Raw genomic sequence first — 24,969 nt, forward strand, 5'->3', positions numbered from 1 at the left:
TGGTACCATCCTCGTAATTTACAAATAAAATATGTTTAAATTTATTTCAGACATATCGAGATAGGAAAACATTGGAATACACTTGTCACACTGCTTTCTTCGTTTCAATCGTTGTGGTGCAATGGGCGGATTTGATAATTTGTAAAACTAGAAGAAATTCCATCGTACATCAAGGTATGAGAAACTGGGCTCTAAATTTCGGACTCGTTTTCGAGACTGCTTTGGCTGCTTTTCTTTCTTACACCCCCGGTATGGACAAGGGATTGAGAATGTTCCCATTGAAGTAAGTATACTAAAATCGATTAAACGATAATATGAATTTCGTTAATGCACAAAATATGAATTGGTTGAATGGTTCCGTTGCGGAATATGTCGAAAAAACAGCCTTATAGTGATCGGTATTAGAAAAAGTAAGGACTGTAGAAGTCATTGTGAGAGTTTAAAAGTATTTATAGAAAAAAAAAATACAATAATCTGTCAAAAACTACCGACAAAAATGAAAAAGTTAACACGGTTAACGAAGATTCAGTTCTAATACTTGTTTACTTGTACTTGGTTTCTCATGTCTTTCAAAAAAAAAAAAAATATAGATTGTCTTTTACCAAAAGCTTTGCATGGAAATCCGGGATGGTTGCAGCCCTCAACTGAATTCCCAGCTGCTGGAATTTGTTTTTTTGTGGTGTACCGGTCGAGTCTTTTGGGTGTGGTTGAAACTCCAACTTGGCAGCTGGCAGGGAGGAAACAGGGACACAGATGAAACTAACTGAAGAAGGATCGAGTAGATAGAACAGATGTGAATAAAAAAGATCGTACAAAATTTCGTTAAAACAGAAGGAAATCCAGTCACGTACTCTCAGATTTTGCATATCTTGCGCAATTTGATCTTCCCATTTATATTTTGGTCTACCAGGCAATCTTTTCTCGTTCGGTCTCCATTCTGTAATTTTCCTTGTACCCTGTCGTTTTTCCATTCTTTTAATGTGTCCGTACCATTGAATTTTTTTTGCTGTAATTGTGTTTGCTATATTTTCATTTATTCTTAATTTCATAGTTCATAAGTCCTCTAATCCTCATCATTTCCACTGTCGCTGGATCATCACTTTTCCTAATTATTCTCCTCTCATATATCCTCAATTGTCCTTTGTTCTTATAGACTTTTAATTTATTTGCTCAGCCTTAATCTTTTACTCTGCATTATAATTTTCTACTGCCCTAAATCCCGCATGAATTATTTGTCTTGTCTTTCTTTTCCTAAGTACTTAAATGTGTCGGCTACTTCGAAGATGAGGTCATTTATCTTGACTGTTTCTTGTTTGTCAACTTTTTTTTATCTATTTTTATATATTTTGTCGTTTTCCATAAAGATAACCGGAATTTTTTGTGAGCACTTTAAAAAAATGCGAAGAAAAAATTACTGGAAGAATTCGAATCAATCGGAAGTGACTACTGCGCCACAGTACGGGAACAAAAGAATATTCAAAACGTTTGAAGTAAAACGAATGGCGTGTTGCTTCCGAAGAAAATTATAAATATACTAAAAGACTCTAAATATTCATATTAGCCTAGCATTTCACACACGCTAGCTCTTTATAACGTTGAAATAAACTAATTTGGTCTGTAGTTCAATAAAAATAATTATAATCTCCCTTATAGGTTTGTATGGTGGTTGCCCGCAATTCCATTCATGCTGTCCATCTTCATTTACGACGAAGTGCGACGATTTTATTTACGACGCTGTCCCGGCGGATGGTTAGAACAAGAGACCTATTATTAAGTATTAAAATATCAAGAGTACTGCCACTCAGTGGAGCTGTGGGACCGCTTATACCACGGCCTCGATAGGAGAGACCTCGATAATGAAAAAAGAAGAAACCGTATCAACATGGAAAGAAAACGAAGTCTTTCTCTATCGATCATTGTACAAATACTGTTGCTAATTTTAGTAAATTTGCTGCTTGTGCAGTTTGATATATTTAAGTACGGCGTAAAAGACCGGCTACCTTGTTTAAATCGAGTTGTTCTATTACGTCTTAGCTATTTATGAATCTAATTAAAAAAAAATATAATAGGTCGTGTGACAAGAAGGGGTATCAACCACAATAAAGTAAACATTCCATATTCAAGGACTACAGTTGCCTTAGTCTGCCATACAGAGTATTAATTCGAGGTTTTCCACTTAAAACGTCCGCTCTTTAAACTTGGAAACTAATCGGATATTTACACTGTTTCTTTTCATATTTTATAGTTACAAGCTTTGAAGAGGCCTAACTTTAATGGAATACCTTTTTTTAGGTCGGTTTAGGATCTAGGAACATTGATAGAATCACATATACGCCATTTTGAATCGTCCTCTACCTATTCTAACTTCTAATACCTTTAGTATGGTATAGAAATCGATTATGAATGTATTAATCACACTGTATATTTTACATTTGTCATATCCTCAATTTAATTGAAGAAGATAAATCCTGAATCACACACTGTGTGTATATTAGTCTAAGAACCGGTTGCAGCATTAGTGCATCAATCGGATTTTTGCTAAAACCCAAATTTTTATGGATATTTATAATATATTATGAATAAATATTTACCAAGTTGTCTAACAAAACTTGGTCGCTAGTATTTTTGATTGATTTTTGGAAAAAACGTTTCGTTCGCGGCAATTTATGTGAAGATTTTAACAATTGCCGTTGCCTCTTCGTGTCAGTTGGTTCTCTGTCGCATGTCGGCACTTACGCGTGTATTTCGAGCAACTTCAATACAGACGGCGTAATAAATCGATCGTCTACTGCCGTTGTTGCCCTTGGTCGCCTACTGCCAGCCCTCTGATGGTAGAGGAAAGAACCATTACTCTGGATCAAAATAAAAACCAAGTCTATTGATGATAGAAAAGGCTTGGTTTATAAATTAAAGATGTTTAAATGTGCGAAAAACTACTTACAGTTTAGAATATGACAAGTAAATCAACTCTTGTTTTATTTAGTCGTCTACTCATCCTGAAGGGATTAGTTCAAGGGACTCAGAACTTACATTCTATGTAATAACTAGAATACCCCCAAAAACACACACATTGCTGAAAATTAATAAGAAAAATATCAAGTGTCCGGTTTCTTTTGCTGTTGAGTGTATAAAAGATCTAAGAAATTAAAGAGATTTATTCTCCTAATAATAAATATGCATAAAAATTTGAGTTTTAGCAAAAAATCCTGCAACCGGATCTTAAACTACATCTGAGACATACTACGTATAAAGATATTCCAGGATTTAAAATTCCGGGATATAAAATAGAATGGATTTTATGAGTTACTGTTGCTTTTGAATGTGAATATCAATACTATAATATCGAACAGTTTAGTTATTAGTAACGATTCAATCTTTGTTTCTGGATCCAGGTGGTTATGAGTGTGGTGTCTTAGTGGCTGCCGATTTCGTTGCCTGTTGGGGGAGACCACTGAGGTCTAAACACATAAATCGTCGTTAAAACGACGATCGACGAAGATGAATAATTTTTAGTACTAGTTAGGCTTTAAACACTTAGGTTAGCTAGATTGTAACCGTGTTGTTATTCGTATTCAATGTCAACCAGGTCGTGCTCAATACAAAACATGACTATAATAATTATCACAACTATAAACATTTGAAACTACACATTACATGAAATAATATTTTCCATAAGGTTAGTGCTTTATGATAGTAACAACGTTTTCCGATATAGATACATCTTTGAATTTTTTCGGATGTAATGTGTGGTCTTCATTTTCATAATTCATTTGTATATATATATACTTTGATCGTTTTAAATTCTGAATTCACTGCAAAAAAGGGCGAGTCGATACAATAATATGCGAATACGCCCTGTTAAAATCTGCTTTTTGTAGAATTTTTATTTATCATGTGTTGCGCTCCGGTCTCCGGTGGACCACTTTATTGTTATCTGACTGTAAATAGTTTTAAGTGAATCACTTAATTATTTTTTTTTGCTTGTGTTCTTTTCACATTCATGTTTTAGTACGTGAAAGAGCCGTATACATTTTGGGTTTTAATAAAATGAATGATAGTATGATATCAGTCTTTTCTTCCTTATAAATACATTCTTCCACAGAAGAATAAGCATAGGATAAATACCGTACTACATCAATCTGCAGCTAAATAAACACACTATTCATATATAATAATATACGTCTGAAAGATGTAATTTGCACATATCTCAGTTATCTGGAAGTCAAAAATTAGATCAAAAGTTGCAAAAAACACATTAAATGACACTATTCCACAGCGACTCCAGCTACGATTAATGGCGTCACAGGCAATAATCTGCGCAGCACCCTCTAGGCTGCAGCACTTGTTACGTGATTCTATCTCTAACAGTTCTCCCTCCAGGAGGGGTTGAGGGATAACCTGGAGTGCCGCAATTCCCCTGGACTCCCCTATCTGAAATTTGTTGATAAACGACATTATAATACATTTAATTGTTTGTTTAAACCAAGTTCCAAGAAGCAGTTTGTTCGTTCATTAACTATCTAGAGTTATTGAGAAATTCTTTTTGGTATAAATAGTGGTTACTTCTACTACGAAATTAGTTTATAATTAAAAGTCATAGTGAACGTTGGAAATACTTTAAATAAATAAGAAAAACTAGTAGATTTACTTCAATTTTTTTTACTTTTTCAATGTATTGAACACATTTTTACAAAGGCATTTTTATAAATATCATTTAAAAATATATATACAAAAAATTAAGTAGATTGCACAATGTTTTTTTTAAGATAACAATTCGTTATCTCCAAAATATAATTAATAACTGAAATAACAAATTTTATACCACATCATAATCTAAGATATGATTTCTGGAGTATTTTAAAGAAGCCAATTCATTATGCTTCCAAAGACTTATCAAGATTCCAAGAAATGTAATTTCAAATTGCAGTAGTTTTCCAAATAAGTACAAAGTAAGTAAACACGTATTTTGCCGTTGTTTTACTACAGCTTAGATTACAGTATATTAGTGCAAGAATATCATCGACCAAATTACACTAGAGAATGTTTAATCAAGAGTATCAACAACCAGGTGAAGCTCCAGAATACAGATGGCAGGATACCATAGATTAAATCAAACTACAACATATTTAAACAAAGACATCATCAAACAGATCAAGCTTTAGAATTATTTGATCAAGGATGTCATCGATCAGCTGAAGCTACAAAATACTGAAGGATATCATTGACCAAGTCAAACTACAGAATATTTGAGTGAAGATGAACCAGCTAAAGTTGCAGAATACTTGATCAAGGATATTATAGAGCAGCTCAAGATACGGAATATTTGATTAAAGATATAATCGGTAAGGTGATGCTACAAAATAGCATAGCATAGTATCGAGCAAATCTAGATACAGAATATTTGACTGAGGATATCATCGATCCGCTGTTGCTACAGATTACTGGAGAAAGAATATCATAGATATTTGATCAATTATATCATGGACTGCAGAATACTTGATTAAGGACATCGTCGAGCAAATACAGCTACAAAATATTGAATTGAAGTAAATGTAGTGACTGGAATGTAATCAATTCAAATCAGTGTTATATGGATTTCAAGACTTAATTTTAAAGAAATGATATCAGCGAATTTAGCTGCCAGGATTTGTTAGGTTAATAGATCGAACATAAATTTTTTTATTATAAAATTTCACATATTTAGGTATTTCTTCTTCTCAACTTATTTTCGATTGTGAGTGTGTAGGTTTCTGCTTCACTTTCAGAACGTTTTCTATCTTACCATAAGTTGTCTTTTCTAGCTCCATCATTTTTTTTTCTTGAATTTTGGCGCCCATTTTCATCTATTTTTTGTCGAGTTACAGTAAACCTCTATAATATATTAAAAATTTAAATGTCTTTTTGTAGATTGATATACTTTTAATTATGAGTACATTCAACGGCATACTTGGAGCGTCAGGATTAGTAGTATAAACCAAATAATTGTCGTTTTAGAAAATTATTAAACAAAATTTACAAATAAAGCGACGATGTACTAGTAGATAAAACAACGGAAAATAGTTTTTTTCAAATAAATCGAAACTGTTAGTAAGACCAACTCACAACATGTGATGAATGTTAGTGTCTACTACTCTTTGAAATTATTACTTATTGAAGTTTCTTGGGTGTGATTTTTTTTGTTAAATTAAAAGACTAGTGAAAAATTCATTATTCTAAATTATTTTCAATAACGTTGTGCCTCTTCTTTTTGTGGATATGAGGACCATCGATAGGTAGAAGACCTGCTTCTGTACACGATCTGCAGCAGAATTTGGCGTAGTATTTGTGACTGCAATAGTTGGCCCTTACAATTAAGGCACAATTGGCGAAGAATTGGTTATCAATACAGCTCGGGTGTATATACATTCCTGTAAGAAAAGGCGTCAATAATCAGAAAAATAAAATATCCATATTCAATTACCTTCAATGGAAATTTCTAACATACTGGAAGCTCTAGAATAAGCGTTTGTGGCTTCGCATTGGTAAGAACCTGAATCCGCCTTGATAGCTTGTTCTATGGTTAACATACTCATTCCATCAGTTTCTAAAATAAATAGTCAATATTAATTATAGTACACTACAAAAAATACATAACAAGAGTTGTAAAAAGCATAATAAAATTTATATTCAAAGTACCATTTTGACAATTTTCAGTAGCAATTGAATATTATAAAGTAGAGAATTGAATCAATCAAAATATAGATACAGATTTAGACATGCAAGTCATTCGACGATTGTTTTGCTTTCAACGTTGGTATTGGAACGTTGGTATGGAAAGTCAGATTATCCAACATTGGAAAGAAGTTGGTACCAACATTACACAACTTTTTGTCCTTTTGCTTGTGAACTCGTCCATGACATAGACCGTGAAGCGATGTTGGCAACTCAGGAGTAAAAAACGTACAGGTTCGGCTTGGCCCTTAATGCCTTATCGTATCCATATTTCCGAACGACCATTTTAAAAGTTGACAATATATTAAGAATCACACTTTATGTATATTAACCTAATGTACGGGGTATGTCGTTACATTGAACCACAACTTATTTTCATTGATTTTAAGAACACAAAACATTTTATAATTTTATAGAATTGAGGAAATGTCCAGCAATGAATAATATTTGATTAGTATCGTTTACATAATCATAAAAGATCTTACCACTAATATGTAATTTTCCTGTTTCATGTATCGCCACTCCATCTTTGTACCATTGCACTTGGGGTGTAGGTGATCCTCCGTATTCACATGGTAGTTCAATATCGCTGCCCACTGGATACCTCTGGTCGTTGCTAGTAATATTAGCTCTCACCGGCACTTTAAATATGTACACACATTAAAACGAATGGAAACATTTTTGGTAAAATTAAAATATTTCGTCATTTTGAATTAAAATTGATGCCAAAGAATACATTTCTGGATATTCTATTCATGACATCTGGTATTACTACAACACGATAAACATCATTGGGAAGTTAAAATCTAGAAGTATACATGCACATGAAAGTAAATAATCTGCCAGTCCTACACATGTCCTTGCCAACCCTAATTGAAAAAAGAAAAGAACGTATCCACCTGGAAATATATACTTTTCAAAATGACGAATATTTACAACAGAAAGCACTGGCTATTTCAATCTAAACATGCATTAAACAAAGCTAAACATATGGTTACATTTTCATGCATACCAATCGTACTTGGTGGTGGTTCTCTTCCGCCTGGCTCTGGTATCGGATCAGTAACAATGTAGTTTGAAGGTTCCGTATAAGGAGGTAAAATAGGGGGTAAGGGAGTATCTGGCATATCCCAGAACGAAGTGGTTGCCAAAATAGGTGCAGCTGTTGTAGTAGTAGTGGTGGTAGTAGTTGTAAATGCGATTCCTTCCTCATTTATAATCCATTTATTATATTTAAAATCGTCTGGGTTTGAAAAATGAACGGGGCCTCTAGCTTTGACTGTTACTGACCAACTAGCGGCTTTGCCATAACCGTTGTAAGCTTGACAAGTGTATATTCCCAAATTTTGTAGCCTTACCGAGTGTATCAGTAAAGAATAATCTTTGCTTATCTCATATTCGGAGTTTTTGAATGGAATCATAGAATCGTCTTTCCACCAAGTAACCGTAGGAAAAGGATAACCGAGGACCATACAGTTCAAGGTAGTAGGATCATTAAGGGATACCACTACTGGCTGATCTCCTTGTTCCGACAACATTGTTACAGGCCTAGGTTCAGATTCTGAGTTAGAAGTAAAAGAATTGTTAGTACTCAGAAATTAGAAATGTTATGTAAAATTAAAGAACAGTTTCATCGTAGAATTATATTATATTAATGGCATGTCACATCACGATTAAGAAAAAATAAGAATTTAATCTAAGAACGTTAGATCTAAGAATTTGTATGATATAGTCTAGTCAAATTTGGTAAATTTTGATTAAGGAATAATAATAATTGAAAGTATTCATTTATCGTAATGCGACATCTCAAAACCTTTTTATATCTAACAGTAAATTGCAGACACTTTTACATCTTTGAATGATTTCTTTTTAATCATTTAAAACCTTTTTTCAATTGAAGAGTACAGGGGGGAAAGGGGTAATCATATTGGTGAATGTCAAGTGAAAGGGGGAAGAAGAATGATAGGATTTTACATAAAAACGATTTTAATTATTAAATATTATATGAAGTTGGCTGCCTGATGCCGTAAAATGGTCTTTGATGTTTGGTGTTTTTTTTTTAATTGACAGGGGGAGTAAGAGAGAAACAAAAATTTAAATTAATATTAAAGAATTGCCCAAACTATTCTGAAACTTCACGTAGTTATCAAATAATTGGGCCGAATCGGGTTAAGTTAGGTTATTATTTGATAATAATTGAAATAATTACTCTCTAACAATTTATATTTTCTCCCTTACTCTCTCTAACGATTAAAAAAAAAAACATCAAACGTCTAAGTTTTGCCGAATCAGGGTGCCAACTATACACAATAAATTGAAATCGTTTTTATATGAAAACTAATTATTCTCTTACAATTTTTCTCTTTTTTCTTACCTTCTCTAACGATTAGCATTAACGAAATTTTAAAATAATTAAATCGAGGGGCCAAATTCACGAAGGTCTTCACAATGTTACCATATAATTATTGTATAAAAATTTGAAATTGATGTTTAATCAGTTTTATTATTAGTTTCTGACATTAGTGAGTAATAATTCATAAAAATAAATGGGAACGGTTATTAACGTTAAAACTATGTCATATTTTTGAATAATTTAAGTATCTACCAAAACTGTTATCCTATTTTTTCAATGAGAGTCAAAATTATCAAATTCAAAGTTCACGTATTGTGGCTCAGTAGTCACTTCTACCTTATTTCTTATATTCGAGTTTTTGAGGTAATTTATAAAACCTCGGAATGAATTCTAAATCGTTCTCTATCTGTTTACATTCTACAAAAAATATATAATTAAATTTAGTAAAACTTGTGGTGATAATATTCTTTACAAAGCTTTTTAACTCTGCTTTTTATATCTAAGTGCTCACAAATTTCAGTTATCTTCATTAATTTCCTTTCGTTTTAAGCAAATTTTGTATAATAGTTACAATATAATGTGTTGGTATTTGCTAATAACAGATTTTCTTTACATTTATCTCAAAAAGAGATATTCTAATTGATATATATCTAACCTAACTGCGTCAAACATGAAGTTTAATGCAATTGAAAGTGCCACAATTCCTTATACAAAAACAAATAGGTGGATATGCAGCGAATATTGATTTTAGTAACATACTTTTTTACTTCAAAACGACTGTTGTCATTAAACATTTATTCAAATAATGAGTGTTGCACTACTTTGTTACCAAATTATTATTAATAAGTTGTATTATATAAAAAAATAATTTTATTCGGGTTCTGGCCATATCAGAACAGCCACAACGTAAAGCGCACAGAACGCGAAGTGGTTCTGGCTACTGGCCGTTTTCGGTGTTCGATGTCAGGCCATTTTGAGGTTATGTGAATTTTTCTAATTATTGCACGTTATTTATGTGGTACAAAGGCTTATTTATTGTTAAAATCAATTCTTCTAAGAGCTCTATTAACCTTTGTAGTTCATTTTATATTGGTAAGAACATTTAAAATACTTCTAAACATATAACATACGAGTTATGTTTAAAATGATGTGATAAAGAAACATCAAAATACATATATGTATAAAAGTGTTGCAATATACCTAAAAATAGGGATGAAAATTATATGAATAAAAACAGGAATCAACCCAAAAGCTACATATAATGTTATTGTAAAATAAAGTATTAAATTTTTCATAAGGTTAAAATAGAAAGTGAATATTTGTTATTATATCAAATAAAATGTTTTCTAAAATCTTTTCTGACTGCATGTAAAGTTTCTTCATACATATGTTAGATGGGGATTACCCGATAAGTTGAAGTGGTGCTTACAGAGTGGACATGCCTGGAATATCTAAAATCCGGACTGATTGGTTCATATAATAATTTTTAGCTTCTGCATTTGACACTAGTTGGTGACTACATACATATGGATAGCATGAAGAATATGTTTATAAAGTATTTAATCTTTTTATTATTATTATTTTATAAATGTGTTTTTGTCCAGAATTAAGCGCGGTTTTATGCATGTTGACATTATTGTGTAAGCGATATGATATCGTTAACGCGATAGATGACGCCACCATAAATGCATTTGTTGGTGTTGGATGAGAAATATAAACACTACAATGTTTATAAATGCATTTATTCACCCACAGTATAATGTTCATTATACTTATGCACCTTTAGACACTTTCAAGTTTTGTCTACGTGCACAACAAGGATGGAAAACATCACTTCGCCACATGTTCGTATGATCGAAGATACGGAAAAATCTGAAATCCGGAACCAAATACTGAGCCCGTTATACTGTACTAATAAATTTGTCGAAAATGACGTGAATTCAAATAATGTTATGTTGGTAGTGCATTTCGATTCGGCTTGTTAATTTATCCAGCATTATATCTTTTATTTCGTAACTTAATTGAGTTGCTGGGTCCTTCGGTCTCTTGGTGTTACTATGAATAATACACGTTAAAAGTATGAAACTGTAACAACTGTATTTGAAACCAATAATGATAAATTTGAAAGTTATAAACTAATTTTGAGGTAACGGTATGTAAAATGACAGTCAATTTCGCGCCATTAATGAATAGTTTCCAATATTTTGTGACATAAGTCAAAGTAATAGTTGAGGTTTAAGTCCCTAGATGGTACATGTACTTAGTCCATGAACATAACGCTGCCGTTACTAAATTTAATTATTTATATATTGTATTTATTTAAACAAATTCAGTTGATTACTCGTACTACAGGAATACTGATATAGATTTACAACTACTTAAGTACACGGAGACGAACCTGAAGACTATAGTAGTTTATACAGTATATAAAAGTATTTTAGTAGAAAGTAACGTAGTTCAAGTAAAATGTATTTAAAAACGTATTAATTTAGTATAAACAATCCCAGTTACGTGTGGTATTTATTCCTTCTTGACGTTACCAGAGGACCAATGGTAAATATAGTGGACATCCTTATATTACATAGTGATCCTGCCAAATATTTCCTTTATATTATATATATTTTGAGCTGGTGTTATGGACTGAATAAAATTCAAATATGCTTCCCTTCAATATACTCCCCTTTCCCCGCCACACACCTTTCCATACGTTTTTTCCATTGATCGAAGCAGTGCTGGAAGTCTTCTTCGGTGAGGATCTTCAGGAGCAGCTCTGCCTTTTTTTGTTTTACCGCTTCCATCGACTCAAATCAGGTCCCTTTCGAAGCAGATCTTTTTCTAACCTTTCAAGGAAATCTGAGTAGACCCGTTGACGCAAGAGCTTTTGGCCAGGAATCAGATTTTTGTCACCAGCTTCGGAATGACTTTTGTCATGTGTAAAAATTTTCTAACCGTTTCTTTATCGGTGTTTACAGCCTCGGCAATTATCCGGATGCTCATTCGACGATCTGCACGCACAATTTGGTTGATTTTGATCACGGTTTCCGGAGTTGGAACAGTCACAGAGCGACCTGGGTTCTGATTATCTTCAGTGCTCTCTCGGCACTCACTAAAGCGCTTAGAACGCTCAAAAACACGCGCGCAAAATAGAGAATTGTCTCTTGCAACAATTTATAATACTCGGTCGCAGTTTTTTTTTAATTTAACGAGAAATTTGATATTGATACGTCGCTCCCGTTTTTCGGCACGAGAAGAAAACACGTTCGTTACTGCACAACTACGATAATAGTAACGGAAACGTGTTTTGGGACGTGCATGGACAAGATATCTAGATACCTCACTCGTCTAGGACGCCCTCTAGGTGCGCAGTCTCGTTATTTAATAGCCAGACCTCTTAATATGTGTTAAGCTGTCTTAGGATTATTCAATTCGGTCTCTATCCTTCATATGTATCAACAACCTTTATCTGACGCACTCAAAAATTACTACATACACATTAGAACATATTAGACTACATACGGTTCGTTAAAAATAGGGAGGAATGTTAAAAGATGAAAAGTTCAATTACTCAATGTATTTTAAGCCTATTATTGGCTATATTCAACAAATACTTACCAATAACTTCAAGTTTAACTTGATTAGTTATAGATTGTCCGACACCGTTCGAAGCGGTGCATAGATAAATACCGGAATCAGTCTTGTGTAAAGTAATGATTTGAAGCGATTGATCAAGTTTGATTCTATACCTCGGTTGAGTACCATCAATCTAAGAACAACATTACAGAGACCTATGAAACTCCTCAAATTTGTTAAACTGAACAATTTACCTCGATATTATCTTTGCTCCATCGAATTCTTGGATTCGGATTACCGGAAACGGCGCATCTTAGCGTTGCTTGGTCACCAATTAATGCCGAAACTTCAGGTTTGTATACAATTGGATCAACGTGTGGCGGTTGGTCTGCAAAATTTCATCAAATATATTTTTTTTTTTTCTTCTAAATAAGCGAATAAAAAAATGATCTTACACTCGTCGATTTGGCCTACGGTTATAACAGGCGGTTCTTGCGTAACAAGTTGTGCGGGCGGATCGACGCAAGCAGTACCACATCCGGTAGAACAGCATTTCATTTGTAAGGCGCAATCGGCATCGCTTCTACATTCAACTTCACAGTTATTGTCACTTATATCAAGCTGAGGACAAGTTCCCGGTTTAATTTCTGGAACAATAATACATATATGTAACAAAATTTCCGATTAAATTTAATATAAACACCTACGTTTCCTACAAATCGCTATGAAATCGGCATCCTGAGGAGACGTCTTGTTTATATTGATGTCAATGGCGCATTGTTCATCCGGAAGACATTCTATTTCCATACAAGGATCGCGACAGCGACATCTGTTACATTCATTTTCATCTACGAATGGTTCTACTCCGTAAGCACATCTCAGAGTTGTACACTCATCGAAAGCAGCTTGGCAAGGATGTTCTGGCATTTGAGTAGTAACTGGTTCTGGAAATTATTTAAAACAAAATTAAAATTTCGAAAATGAGGGATAAAGTTTAGGTTAATTGTTTAATGAGTATGAGATAAAATTGGGGAAGAAAATTAAAGTTCTACGAAGAGCATTTCAATAAAAAAACTTTTATAGAGGTAACAAAATTGCTAATAAAATATTGCGAGTTCATGTTGTTGCAGCCCCCTTGTTTTATTTTGCTCTCAGAACGGAAGCGATCATTAATTATTTCTCAGTAACTGGTTCGTTACATATTTGTATCTGGTTCATAAGTGCGTGTCTGGTTTACTTATACCTAATTTGTTTATTGCATTTGATTCTCTAAAGCCTTTTTCGTTCATTTTACTGGTTCTGGATCACCAGGTACGCGCATAATCTTGACAGCGGGGCGGAAATTTCAAATCGTAAAACTACGAAAAAAGCGCGCAATGTAAATATCTTGATATTTCCTTTTCTATGTTGTCACTTTTTCCTCTTTTGTGATTTCTTCTCTTGTCCTTCTATTTTCGTATAATTCTCCTCGATCCTCCAATTCTTTTCTTGTCATATTTTTATTTATGTTAGTGAATTTTTCTTCGAAAACGTTTTTTCTTATCTTTTACGTTGTTTCTTTTATCCCTTATTCTCTTTACTTCCTTTTGCTTTTCCCCATTGCTCTGATTTTGTTCTAAAAGTCTGTTATTGTCTTTATTGTTATTTATTAATTCTTCTCCAAATTGTTTCTGTGTTTATTCTCTTCCTTTTTTTATTTTTTTTTCTCTAATCTGTTTCTTATTTTTTATTTATATTTTCTTCACTTCTAGTTTTAATATAAGTAGTTATAACAAATATTTTCGTTACATAAATACTATGTAAATATGAAAAATCAACAGTTTTGAATAATTTTTTGTATAGATTTCAGAAAAAATTCATTCGATTACTCGTAAAAAAATTATTAACAATTATATATACATCAGAGTACATCTACTTGGACATATAAAGCCATAAATTGATATATAAATTGAATTTTTTTTATTAACGTCATTTTAATCGTAAATCTGCCGTCAAAAACGAAGATCTTTGAAATAATAATTGAAATTGGATGATTTTTAAATTTCCTAAAGCTAAAAAGGGGACCGCAATATTAAAAAATCGTCAAAGGTTTTGACATACACATAAATGAAATTGGAAGTAATTGAATTAAATTTAAATTTAGAAATTTTTACGCAATTGGTATTTGCGTTGATGAAATTCAAGATTTTACTTATTTTTTGACTATTTCTTGTTAATAATAGTTGAATTACAATAAACAATGTTAAATTAAACACACCGTTTATGATACCTCTACACCAACACATAATCTAGTTCCAGGCTGCTCAACCCCAGGTCTGCGGGCCACTTCTGTGTGCAAGTGTGGTTTAAAAATACGCACCAAATTCAAAAATCCCGCGGCGCAATGTCAGCTGTCAGTTCGCTACGCGCAGCGCGGGGAGTGAGACCCCACACTTAAACATTAGAAAGGGTAGCTCAATATTGTTTCTGTTAATCACTCTAAATATCAATCTAAAATTAAATACTTATCACAGTCATTTGAGAGGAGATTTCAAGATTTCAAGAGTAGAAAACAAAATGTACAAATTTTTATAAATCCTTTCATAATAAGTTAGTTATTCTACCTAACCTAACCTAGCCAATATTCAATTAAAACTTGTTCAACTGCAAAATCATGATACGTCGAAAAACATTTTTGCTAACAAATCGTCTTCGAAAGCACAAAATTCTTCAGAAGATTTCGCAGATTTCTGGAAATTGGTACTAAAAAGAGAATATCCAGCAATAACTGACCTGGAGTTGCAGATTTTAAGTAGTTTGGATTAAAGTATGTATGTGAAAAGGTTTTTGCAGATCTTAATTGTGTAAATTATGTAATAATTATGTAAAATTATGTAAAAAATAAATACCGCACATCCTTAACTGAGCAACATATTTGTGACTTGTTGTTACTGTCAACGTCGGATTTTTCCCCAAACATAAGTAAATTATTAAAAGACAAACAATGGCAGAAATCACATTGATTGTATAAACAAATTACCCTGGATTTCAATTTTGTTTATTTAGATTTTAGAATAAGATACAATTTGTTCATAATAAACAATAATTCAATTTTAGTGGCCCGTCGTTAACGACTGGATCCACTGTTTTGCCCGACTCTTCAAAAGGTTGAGCAGCCCTGATCTAGCCGGATATAAATCAGCAGTCAAAGAGTCAAACAATGTAATTGTGAATGTAAAAAGTGAGTTTAGTAAAATGCTCTATGAAGTAAAGTGATATTTATATAGAAATATTGAAAACAATATTGAATTATCTAAGATAGTATCTACAAAAAATGTTATTGTTAATTATAAAGATGTTAATGAGCTTGCAATTATTATATAATTAGCAAAAGTAGAGGAAGCTAAAAGAAACAGCACAAATAAACTTTTCTTACTATAGGAAACTTACGCGGTTCAGGAACAATCAAAAGTTCTTTACAATAATCAAGACAATATTGATATGATTTGAAATTGTTGAAATTGCCTCCGCAGCCGGAGTAAATAAAAGCTATACATTCTCCTTTGGTATCATTGAAATACCAACGCTTGTGTTGGTACATGTTGCAAGAACCTTGATCTACTGGTAATCTGCACAATACTGTGGACACATAATGTTAAACACAAACATGCAAAAGTCTGTTAGCTGACTATATCGTTAGTTAAACTACAAAGAATACGATACCAAACAAATTTATCCCAGATGTTACTTCAAGAGAAAACTATCATTAAAAAAAAATCTTGATTTGAAATATAAATATCTATACTTCTAATAACTCTTCTTATAATTTTTAACTTTTTTATGTCGTCAATTCAAATAAACAAGAGACTAGAGCAACTGGGAGATTAATCAACGCAATCAAGACACAGTTTCTAGCCAAAAAATGGTGCTAAATATTGACAAAGCTGTGTACAAGAGAGCTGTCTGAAGTCTTGGTGAACTGGATAACATCTGAGATGAGTAAACATAGAGATATTACCAATAGAGTAGGCATGCCTACTCTACAGTGCGATAAAGTAACCTGTACGTCTGTGAATAAATCACAGACCTACAATGATTTTGGTGCCGCTAAAAGTAAAACAGATTTCAAGTACGTTCGGTACCCTGATAAAAAATTTATACTTACTTTTTTAATGCTACATGTAGTTTTCGAGATTCCGCAAGGGTAAATAAATCATTATTTTACAGGTTAGAAGCACCTCTTTATAGATTTTCTCCGGTGGATGTCTTCAGGACATTCCCGTGTAATACTCCAACAGTAATCTGCCATCATATGCTCATCCCAGCGACCTTGGTATCTATCTTCCATCACCTTAAAATCTTGATGGAAATGTTCTCCTTGTTCTTCACTATACGCTCCAAAATTTTCAGGAAATTTGTCTAAATTATTGTCCAGATATTGTACTTTTATGCTCATATTCTTATTCATAATTCTTTGTAATTTTCGGCCTTCTGATTTCCTAGAAAATTTTTTACAGCAGCAACAAAAGATTTCCAAGCCTCTGCTTTTAAATCATTCATTGAATGAATGAAATCGTTTTCATTGAAAGTCTAATCTGTGGACAATCAAAATTACCAGCTTTCAGTTTTTCATTACTTAAACCAGGAAACTTTTTTGAAAGATATACAATCCACATACTAGTTTTATCTAACGCCTTAACAAATTGCTTCATAAGTCCTATTTTGATGTGCAATGGAGGCAAAATAATAATCTTATCTCTAGAAACTAAAGGTGGGTTTATAATATTTTGTTTGCCAACCGTCATATTATTTCTCAAAGGCCAATCTTTCTTGATCCAGAGATCTTTCTTTGCCCAGCTGTCCCATAAACATATGAAGCGTGGAAATTTAGTGTACCCACTCTGTTGACCTAATAGAAAGTTCACCATTTTTAAATCCACACATATAGCCCATTGGTGCTACGAGTACTCAAGTTTTTTAAAACAGGCAATAGGCACAGCTGCATGTTTATTACCAATATCTAGTAAAACACATTTTAAACTTCACTTACAGCTGTCCATAAACAATCTTCATTCTTCAGCTTTGTACCTTGAGAGTCCCAAGTTTATTAGAAGGCCAAAAATGAAAGAAATTCTTTTTCGCGATCACGATAAAGTGTTATTTTAGTACCTTGAGATAACAAATTTCTTTCTTCGAGTCTAGATGCTAGTAGCTCAGATCGCTCTTTCGAAAGGTCAAGGTCTCTAATTAAATCACTTAAAGCACCCTGAGAAAAAAGAGAAGGCTCTGTTGACACTTCAAAATCACTATCACTATCACGTTTATAAAAAAAAACTTCCAGCATCTCTGTGTCCGACAAATCTGAAAGATTTTAACTCGTAGAAAAACCTGAAAAGAGTCGAGGTCTTTTAGCACTCGGTAAATCAGGATATGTTATTTTTCTTTTGTTTATACCATGTAATTCTACAACACAAAAACAACAGCTGTCATCACTGTGATTTTTCGGTTCTGTCCAAATCATCGGCACATTATACTTTCAATGATTACGTTTACCGTTTGCACACTGTCTTAAATATTCACTACACAACTTGCACACAATATTTGGAACCCACGGTTTGTCCAGAGCTTTCATCTCTATATTAAAGTATGTCTTCGTCTCTGCATCTGTTATAGGTTTTCTAAATTTTTTCACTACATATTTACCACAAATATAACAAAATGTATTCGGATTATTCGATATTATCATTAAAAAAAAGAAATTAATTAACTACAATGACATTAAGTATAGTAAGATATATTTTTTAGGTTATGATCGATCGATACAAACCTGAACGCAGTGTTGCCACAATTTAAAAGCTGAATGTAAAAATTGAACTAGAAAATGTACTAGATTGTACCAACTTCAAACAAATTTAATAAAATCATAGAAAGATGTATAAACATAAGTTTAAATTAAATTTTTTTTCCAAAATGTTATAGACTGTGTCAATTATTATTTTAAGGATGAAAAATTTATATAAAGTTTACCGATAAAATTAGCAATGCAGTACAAAAATCTCACGATCTAAATATAAATCAACTTGGCTCTGTTTTCTAATTATTGCTACAATCTAGTACAATTTCTAGTTTATTTTATTAAACGAAAATATAAAATAACTTTATATTTGCGAACGCAGTGGAAATGTATTAGAAAAAAGGAAAAATGTACTAGCGTATAAAATACACTAAAATGTACTAAAATTGTACAATTGTACTAGCTCTGGCAACACTGCCTGAACGTAGCTTCGCGATTTTGACAGCTTACCACGACGTCTTGCGGACTAATTAACCAAATTATAACATAGAATTAGCGGCACCAAACAAAAAAATTTGCCCAATGTAAATAATGTGATAAAGATTATTAAACATTTGTTGTCGAATATGCCTTACTACTGCGTTTTCTGCAAAAAAGAGCCAATACCTGGAGATAAAAGGTGCACTTTTCATAAGTAAGTCCTTATAAGTAATTCAAGAAGTAGTTAGCAAAAATGTTGTCTTACAGTTTTAAGTAAACGCAAGCTTTTTGAAAACTTGAATATATTAAATTTTATTGATTAACAAAAAATAGCTGATGTGCATGACTTACGATTTGAAATGTAATATAATCGAATGTATCATACGCAATTAAAAAGATTTTATTGAATAGCCGAAGGTAATATTGGTATACGTACTGGTTTTTTATGTAGTTGTACTAATTCATTAATAAAGAATTGTTAAATAAAGTATTTTATTTAATTCTAATTGAGTTTTGGACCTTCAGAGTATTTCATTTTCTTTACGTACTGATAAACTGAATTTATACTTCAAATTACGTGCACTACTGACAATTAATTTTGACTTGATGGAATGCAATAAAAAATTTTGATAAATAAATAAATATGGGCGCCTATAGCATGCTTACTCTATCTGTAATATCTCTATGTGAGTAAATCTCTATATGTCATCGGTAATTTTTATATTTAAAGCTAATTTGACATCTTAAGTCTTCTCATAGGAGCTTTCCTACTTTGAGACCAATATCACAGTTCAATTCTAAATTAGTATTACGAAGAATTATGACAAAAAAATTGATGTATCCACTTTATTCCGGCTAATAAATTAATAAATTCCGAGATTAGTTAATAATTTAATGTGTTTGAGTTTTTTTTTCTTTTGCTACTATAAACAAATCAAGATTTTTTTCTCGCAATCTCTAGCTATAGAAATCAATAGATCTTACCACTAGCCGGTACATTTGGTTTCTTTTCTTCGTGAGTTATACAAATACGAGAACATTCTTCTTCGGAACTAAACCTATTTCCGTTACCCTGACAACCTCCATATGCAAATTGTTCGCAACGTCCAGTTGATCTTTCGTAATAATATTTAACAAAGTAACCTCTACACGGTCCTGGATCTCTAGGTAGATTACAGACATCTGTGAAGCAAAAAGAAATTGCTGTACAAATCTAGTAATAAACAAGGTTTAATGTTATGCTCTAACTTGTAGTTATGGAAATTTTTGGCCGAGTACTTAACTAACTTAAATTGGAGTAAAATAAAAATGTCTTCTGCAGCGATAGTGATATTTGCTTCAAAAATACTTATGGTTTGAAGATTTGTTTCGAAAATTCCGTTTATTCCCTCATAACAATAATTTCCGGAACTAATCGGGACATAGTCAGGAACATTTCTCATCGAGTTGGACAATAGTGGAAAAAATAAAAAATTTAGATTATAAAAATGAATCAATTAACGATAAAAATAGCTTCGATTTTCATACCTTGGTCTTTGAAAGTTCCGCATTGTCTCTGGCACTGCTCTTCGCTGTTAAAACGGTTACTATTTCCTCCGCAACCAGTATACATAAATGGTAGACACTTTTGTTGATCGCTGTCATAATAGAAAGCCGTAAATCTGTCCGTACAATTTCCATGATCCGGTTGTTGGAAACACATAAGAGCATCAGTGGCAGCTGAAAAAGTTGATGGTAAAAAAAGTGAAGACCTATCACCGATGAACATCTTTATGTTGTAAAAAGATGAAGCAGTGGTTTAGGAAGGGATTTGAAGAAGAAAAAAATAGACAAGACGGAGAATAAACTATAAATAATTGTGATTAAAACATGGTATATCATAAGGATGAAGGAGACCAAACAAAGGCACGATTAGGTTAGACAAAAATTTCTTCTACTCACTTGTTGGTGCTTGAGTATACGTCGGTGGAGGTTCAGGAATCTTCTTGCAAGTTGTTTCACAAGATTCTTGATCTCGGAACATATTTGTATTACCAGAACAACCTCCGTATACAAATTGTTGACATGAATCAGTTGTTTTATCATAATAATATGCCAGATAGTCATTGTCGCAAGGTCCACGGACTGGAGGTAAACTACATTGATCTAGAACAACAAATATATATGAAAAAAATCAATAATATTAGGCTTTTTTGCCATTTAAGCTGAGGAAATAATAAATATACAAAAGAACAAATAGTTTTGTACCTTGGGCGTTTCGACAATATCCAAGGCATTGTTCAATAGAGTCGAAGTTATTGCCATTTCCTAGACAACCACCATAAACGAATTCTTTACAAACTCCATCTCTAGAGTCGTAGTAATACTTTCTAAAAGCGGCTAAACAAGGACCAGGATCGCTCGGAAGGAAGCACATATCTGAAATAGTTCAACAATTAAATAATAGTTACTGAAAAAACTGCTAGTGCTTTTCAACTTTTTTCTGAGGACTTTTTCTGGTAGGATCATTAAATTTCTTTTTCTCGTTTTTTAAAAATATTTTCTATTAGATATTAGATTTGTTCAGGTAGCATCACTCAATAAGTTGTGATACTAACCAAGCAAAACACATTTGTTTAGCAAAAATCGATTTTATTCATCCTTCAAGATCAATACAATCGTTCGAAGGCTTCAATTTCAGCGATAGCTTCTTCATTTCAGTTGAATTTCTTACTGGCGAGCATTCTTTTGAGAATTGCTAGTAGTCACTGGGGGCCAGATCTGGACTATAAGGTCGATGGGGAAGCAATTCGTTTAATTTTACCATCGTTGCCATCGACTTGTGAATCGGTACATTGTCTTGATGAAGCAGTGGTTATTTCTTCGGCATATAAGGCCGTGTTTCCTTGATTCAAACAATCCAACAAATCTTTGTAGTATTCTCTATCGATTATCTCTCCATTTTTGAGATATTAACAATATTCCATGCGCTTCCCAAAATACTAAAGCCATAACCTTTACAGCTGACCTTTGTGCCTTCGGACGCTTCGGACGTGGCTTATGATTTATCACGTATCCCAGAATTTAGTTCATTCAATGAATTATAGTTAATTCGCTTATGAAATTAATTTAGTTCATTCAACTCTATAAAATTATTGTAATTTAGAGTTTTCGGCCATCGAAAATATAATTCACGTTGTTTTTTTTTGATCGACTGTTAGTAAACGTGGCACCCAATTTAAAAAAAAAACCTTCTCAAGGTCAAATGTTCATGCAACTTGTAGTAAACACACTTTTTTTATTTTTTCCGGCGTAACCACCTCAATTGGTCGACCAAAACGTTCATAATCGGTGCACAATCATCTTTAAATTCAGCAAATCATTAACAAATGGTCCTATTCGATGGAGCAGAGTCCTGTTAACACTTTTGTAAACATTACTGAGCCTTTACAGTATTTTTTTATCAAAAAGTAATGATAAATTAACACACGAAATTATAACAGAAGTAGCTTCACTTAAATGGCTGTCACTTTTTCGTGACTAATCGAAACGTCATGACATTTTACACATTAATTTTTCGAAAGTTGGTACTTCATAAACGTCATATGGATTTGACAATGACAGCGTCATCTGTGTGTCAGTCACACGACTTATTGGATGATGAGCATAAAAAATATTAAGTACGAAACATACCAAACAAAGTCTTGCCAGATATGACAGTTCATAAGTAGTTTAGTAGTTGATGTAACGTCAAATAAGTACCAATTGAATATATACCGTTTTGGTAAGCATAAAAATTTTTTGAATATCTAACAAAGAAAATAATCTGTACGCACCCACAGTAAATGACGGCGGAGGGGATGGTTGTGGCTGTGGAGTTGTAGAAGTTAGAGCTGGTTTATCTTCTTTCTTTTCACATATTTGTTCACAGATTTGTTGTGTCTCGAAGTTATTTCCGTTTCCTCCACAGCCTCCATAATAGAATTGGCGACATGATTTCGTTCTTGTATCGTAATACCACCTGCCGACGTAATTAGAACACTCTCCGGGGTTAGCAGGAAGGTGACACGTATCCATTTCTATATTGAAATATACCGTTTTCATATTAGAAAAAAAAAAAAAAAAAGACTCGGTATTGAGCGTAATAATAATTCGCAACAAAATCTTATTTTGTTATTTCTATCTGGAATTTTGTAATCAATTCTAGGAAATAGTGTGAATCAGCGGTAGAACTCCGGAAAATTTAATAAAATCGATAGTTTTCGTTATGTTTTGGTGAAATTGCAACCTACAAAAAATTTAGATTCGTTTTTGTATACCTCAAGAAGATCCGTATATCTTCCGTCCTTCTATCAGTTTGTTGTTCAACAGAGAATTAAAACAATTATATAACTTGAAATAAAAGTTAAATTCAAACCAATCTACAGGTATTTGTAGGTAAATCTACTGGGTATTTGTTGATTTATCAGTAAAGTAAAGCAGAAGCTTAACTAAGATGCAGGTTAATTAACTTCAAACTCACCGACTTCGGGTGGACAGTTGCTTTGACATGCTTCTCTAGTTTCGAAATTGTTAAGATTACCGTAACAACCGGAATAATAGAACGGTGCACAATTTTTCCTCGATGTATCATAATACCAAGTCGCTAATATGTCCGTGCAATTACCTTCAGATTTTGGTAACGAGCAGAGATCTAATGCACACAAGCTGTTAGTTTACATTCATCCAATGTACAAAATTTTAAAAATATGATCGAGATACAAATGCGATTAGTTGAAAAAAAATATAGTAATTATTACATCATACTGCAAACGAACATGCCAAAATTAATAAACTATTGAATATAAAATCGATCACTGAAATAAACAAATTGCAGTGTTATATAGCTAAGAGGATATATGGCAATACAAAACATGTTTCAACAAAAAACGAGTTAACAACTAAACTTTGTTCATACTAAGTTGCTAGAGGTAAATTCACAACGAATATATCGTCCTTCAAGGTCAAACAAACTAAGTATACATTTCATCTTAAGTATTAGGTGATACACAATGGGATGTAGGGGTTTTGTTTGAAGTAAAAAAACAACAAAAATATACTTTAATATTTATATTTTTATCGGATATTTTACCATATGAGCCCAGTAGCCGTTCAGAAACTTCCACAAAGCTCCGCTCATTCCGAACGAGGAGCGTGGCGAATAATCGAGAAACAACGCAAAGTTTCCATGTAATAGTTCAGCTACTCGGCTAGAGATGGCGCTACTGTGCGCAACGTCCACTAGTTTGGCTGTAAATGCGTCTGCCTCTCGTCAAAAGATTGCGCTAGGGGCTACTATATATATTCAAATGTAATAATTTAACTCTCTTCCTCGTATATTTTCGGTATATTAGGTAATATTGTGCTTATTTCGGTGGAGGGGTACTTAAAATGTTTCATAAAGAACGCTCTTTACTCGCGGTTAGTTTTTATAATATAATCCAGTCATTTGAGGGGGTTGACCTCGGAAAATCGACATACCCAGTATATTACCACTTGTATTTTGGCATCACGGAACTATTCTCAAAATTCAATAGTCGCAAGCTTTAATTCAGGGGTCAAAGTTCACAAAAATCGATCAATATTGTAGAGAATTCAATTCTTTACAACTTTTGTATTCAACATTTCATACTTTGGACCGTATTCGAGATAGAGGGCGCAGAACGCACCGTCAGAGAATTATTTAAGGTCAACTGGTAGTCCTGATCAAAAACTCGTAATATTCAGGACTTTTAGATTCAATTCAATCTCTCTTGAAGTAGAAAATAATTGAGTATATCGTATTTGAAAAAACTGTCCGGTTCAGAGATTATTCGAGAGTGGAATTTAAACCTTATTAGCTGTTTATAATGCTCCGGAATCTGTGGATAGTATCGATCATCTTCGTTAATGCACAATACGTCATCCAATAAACTTGTGTAGTTATCAAACATTCCACCAACGAGTGCAGCAGCTCACCAACATTTCAATCAAATTTAAACTCAAGTTAGAGCACGATTTAGAATCCCAGGAATGGGTTTGGACAATGCAAAACGAATTCCTGGAATCTGTTATAACTATTTCA

General features: G+C 32.8%; 2 protein-coding genes across 21 annotated transcripts in view; one reads left to right on the top strand and one right to left on the bottom strand.

Annotated features, from left to right (window-relative positions):
* LOC130446975 (sodium/potassium-transporting ATPase subunit alpha) overlaps positions 1-4,068 on the top strand; it is a 106,772-nt gene extending 102,704 nt beyond the window's left edge. For all 14 annotated transcript variants that reach the window (XM_056783546.1, XM_056783544.1, XM_056783551.1 and 11 more), the window contains 2 exons: positions 51-283; positions 1,654-4,068. In XM_056783546.1, the coding sequence (XP_056639524.1) occupies positions 51-283; positions 1,654-1,774 (354 nt within the window). In that variant the 3' untranslated portion in view covers positions 1,775-4,068. The remainder of the gene's footprint in view (positions 1-50; positions 284-1,653) is intronic.
* A 575-nt stretch (positions 4,069-4,643) lies between these two features.
* LOC130446302 (papilin) overlaps positions 4,644-24,969 on the bottom strand; it is a 147,087-nt gene continuing 126,761 nt past the window's right edge. For 3 of the 7 annotated variants that reach the window (XM_056782470.1, XM_056782473.1, XM_056782475.1), the window contains 15 exons: positions 23,389-23,559; positions 22,703-22,945; positions 21,135-21,305; positions 20,829-21,032; positions 20,415-20,606; positions 19,872-20,069; positions 16,064-16,252; positions 13,342-13,578; positions 13,090-13,281; positions 12,889-13,022; positions 12,677-12,827; positions 7,724-8,272; positions 7,197-7,352; positions 6,461-6,583; positions 4,650-6,407 (listed from right to left, as the gene is read on the bottom strand). In XM_056782470.1, coding sequence (XP_056638448.1) covers positions 6,208-6,407; positions 6,461-6,583; positions 7,197-7,352; positions 7,724-8,272; positions 12,677-12,827; positions 12,889-13,022; positions 13,090-13,281; positions 13,342-13,578; positions 16,064-16,252; positions 19,872-20,069; positions 20,415-20,606; positions 20,829-21,032; positions 21,135-21,305; positions 22,703-22,945; positions 23,389-23,559 — 3,110 coding nt within the window. In that variant the 3' untranslated portion in view covers positions 4,650-6,207. Of the gene's footprint in view, positions 6,408-6,460; positions 6,584-7,196; positions 7,353-7,723; positions 8,273-12,676; positions 12,828-12,888; positions 13,023-13,089; positions 13,282-13,341; positions 13,579-16,063; positions 16,253-19,871; positions 20,070-20,414; positions 20,607-20,828; positions 21,033-21,134; positions 21,306-22,702; positions 22,946-23,388; positions 23,560-24,969 lie in introns of all 7 variants that reach the window. The other 4 variants (XM_056782468.1, XM_056782472.1, XM_056782469.1 and 1 more) reach the window with 4 other exon arrangements.

This window comes from Diorhabda sublineata, chromosome 7 (genome assembly GCF_026230105.1).
Source record: "Diorhabda sublineata isolate icDioSubl1.1 chromosome 7, icDioSubl1.1, whole genome shotgun sequence".
Lineage (NCBI taxonomy): Eukaryota > Metazoa > Arthropoda > Insecta > Coleoptera > Chrysomelidae > Diorhabda > Diorhabda sublineata.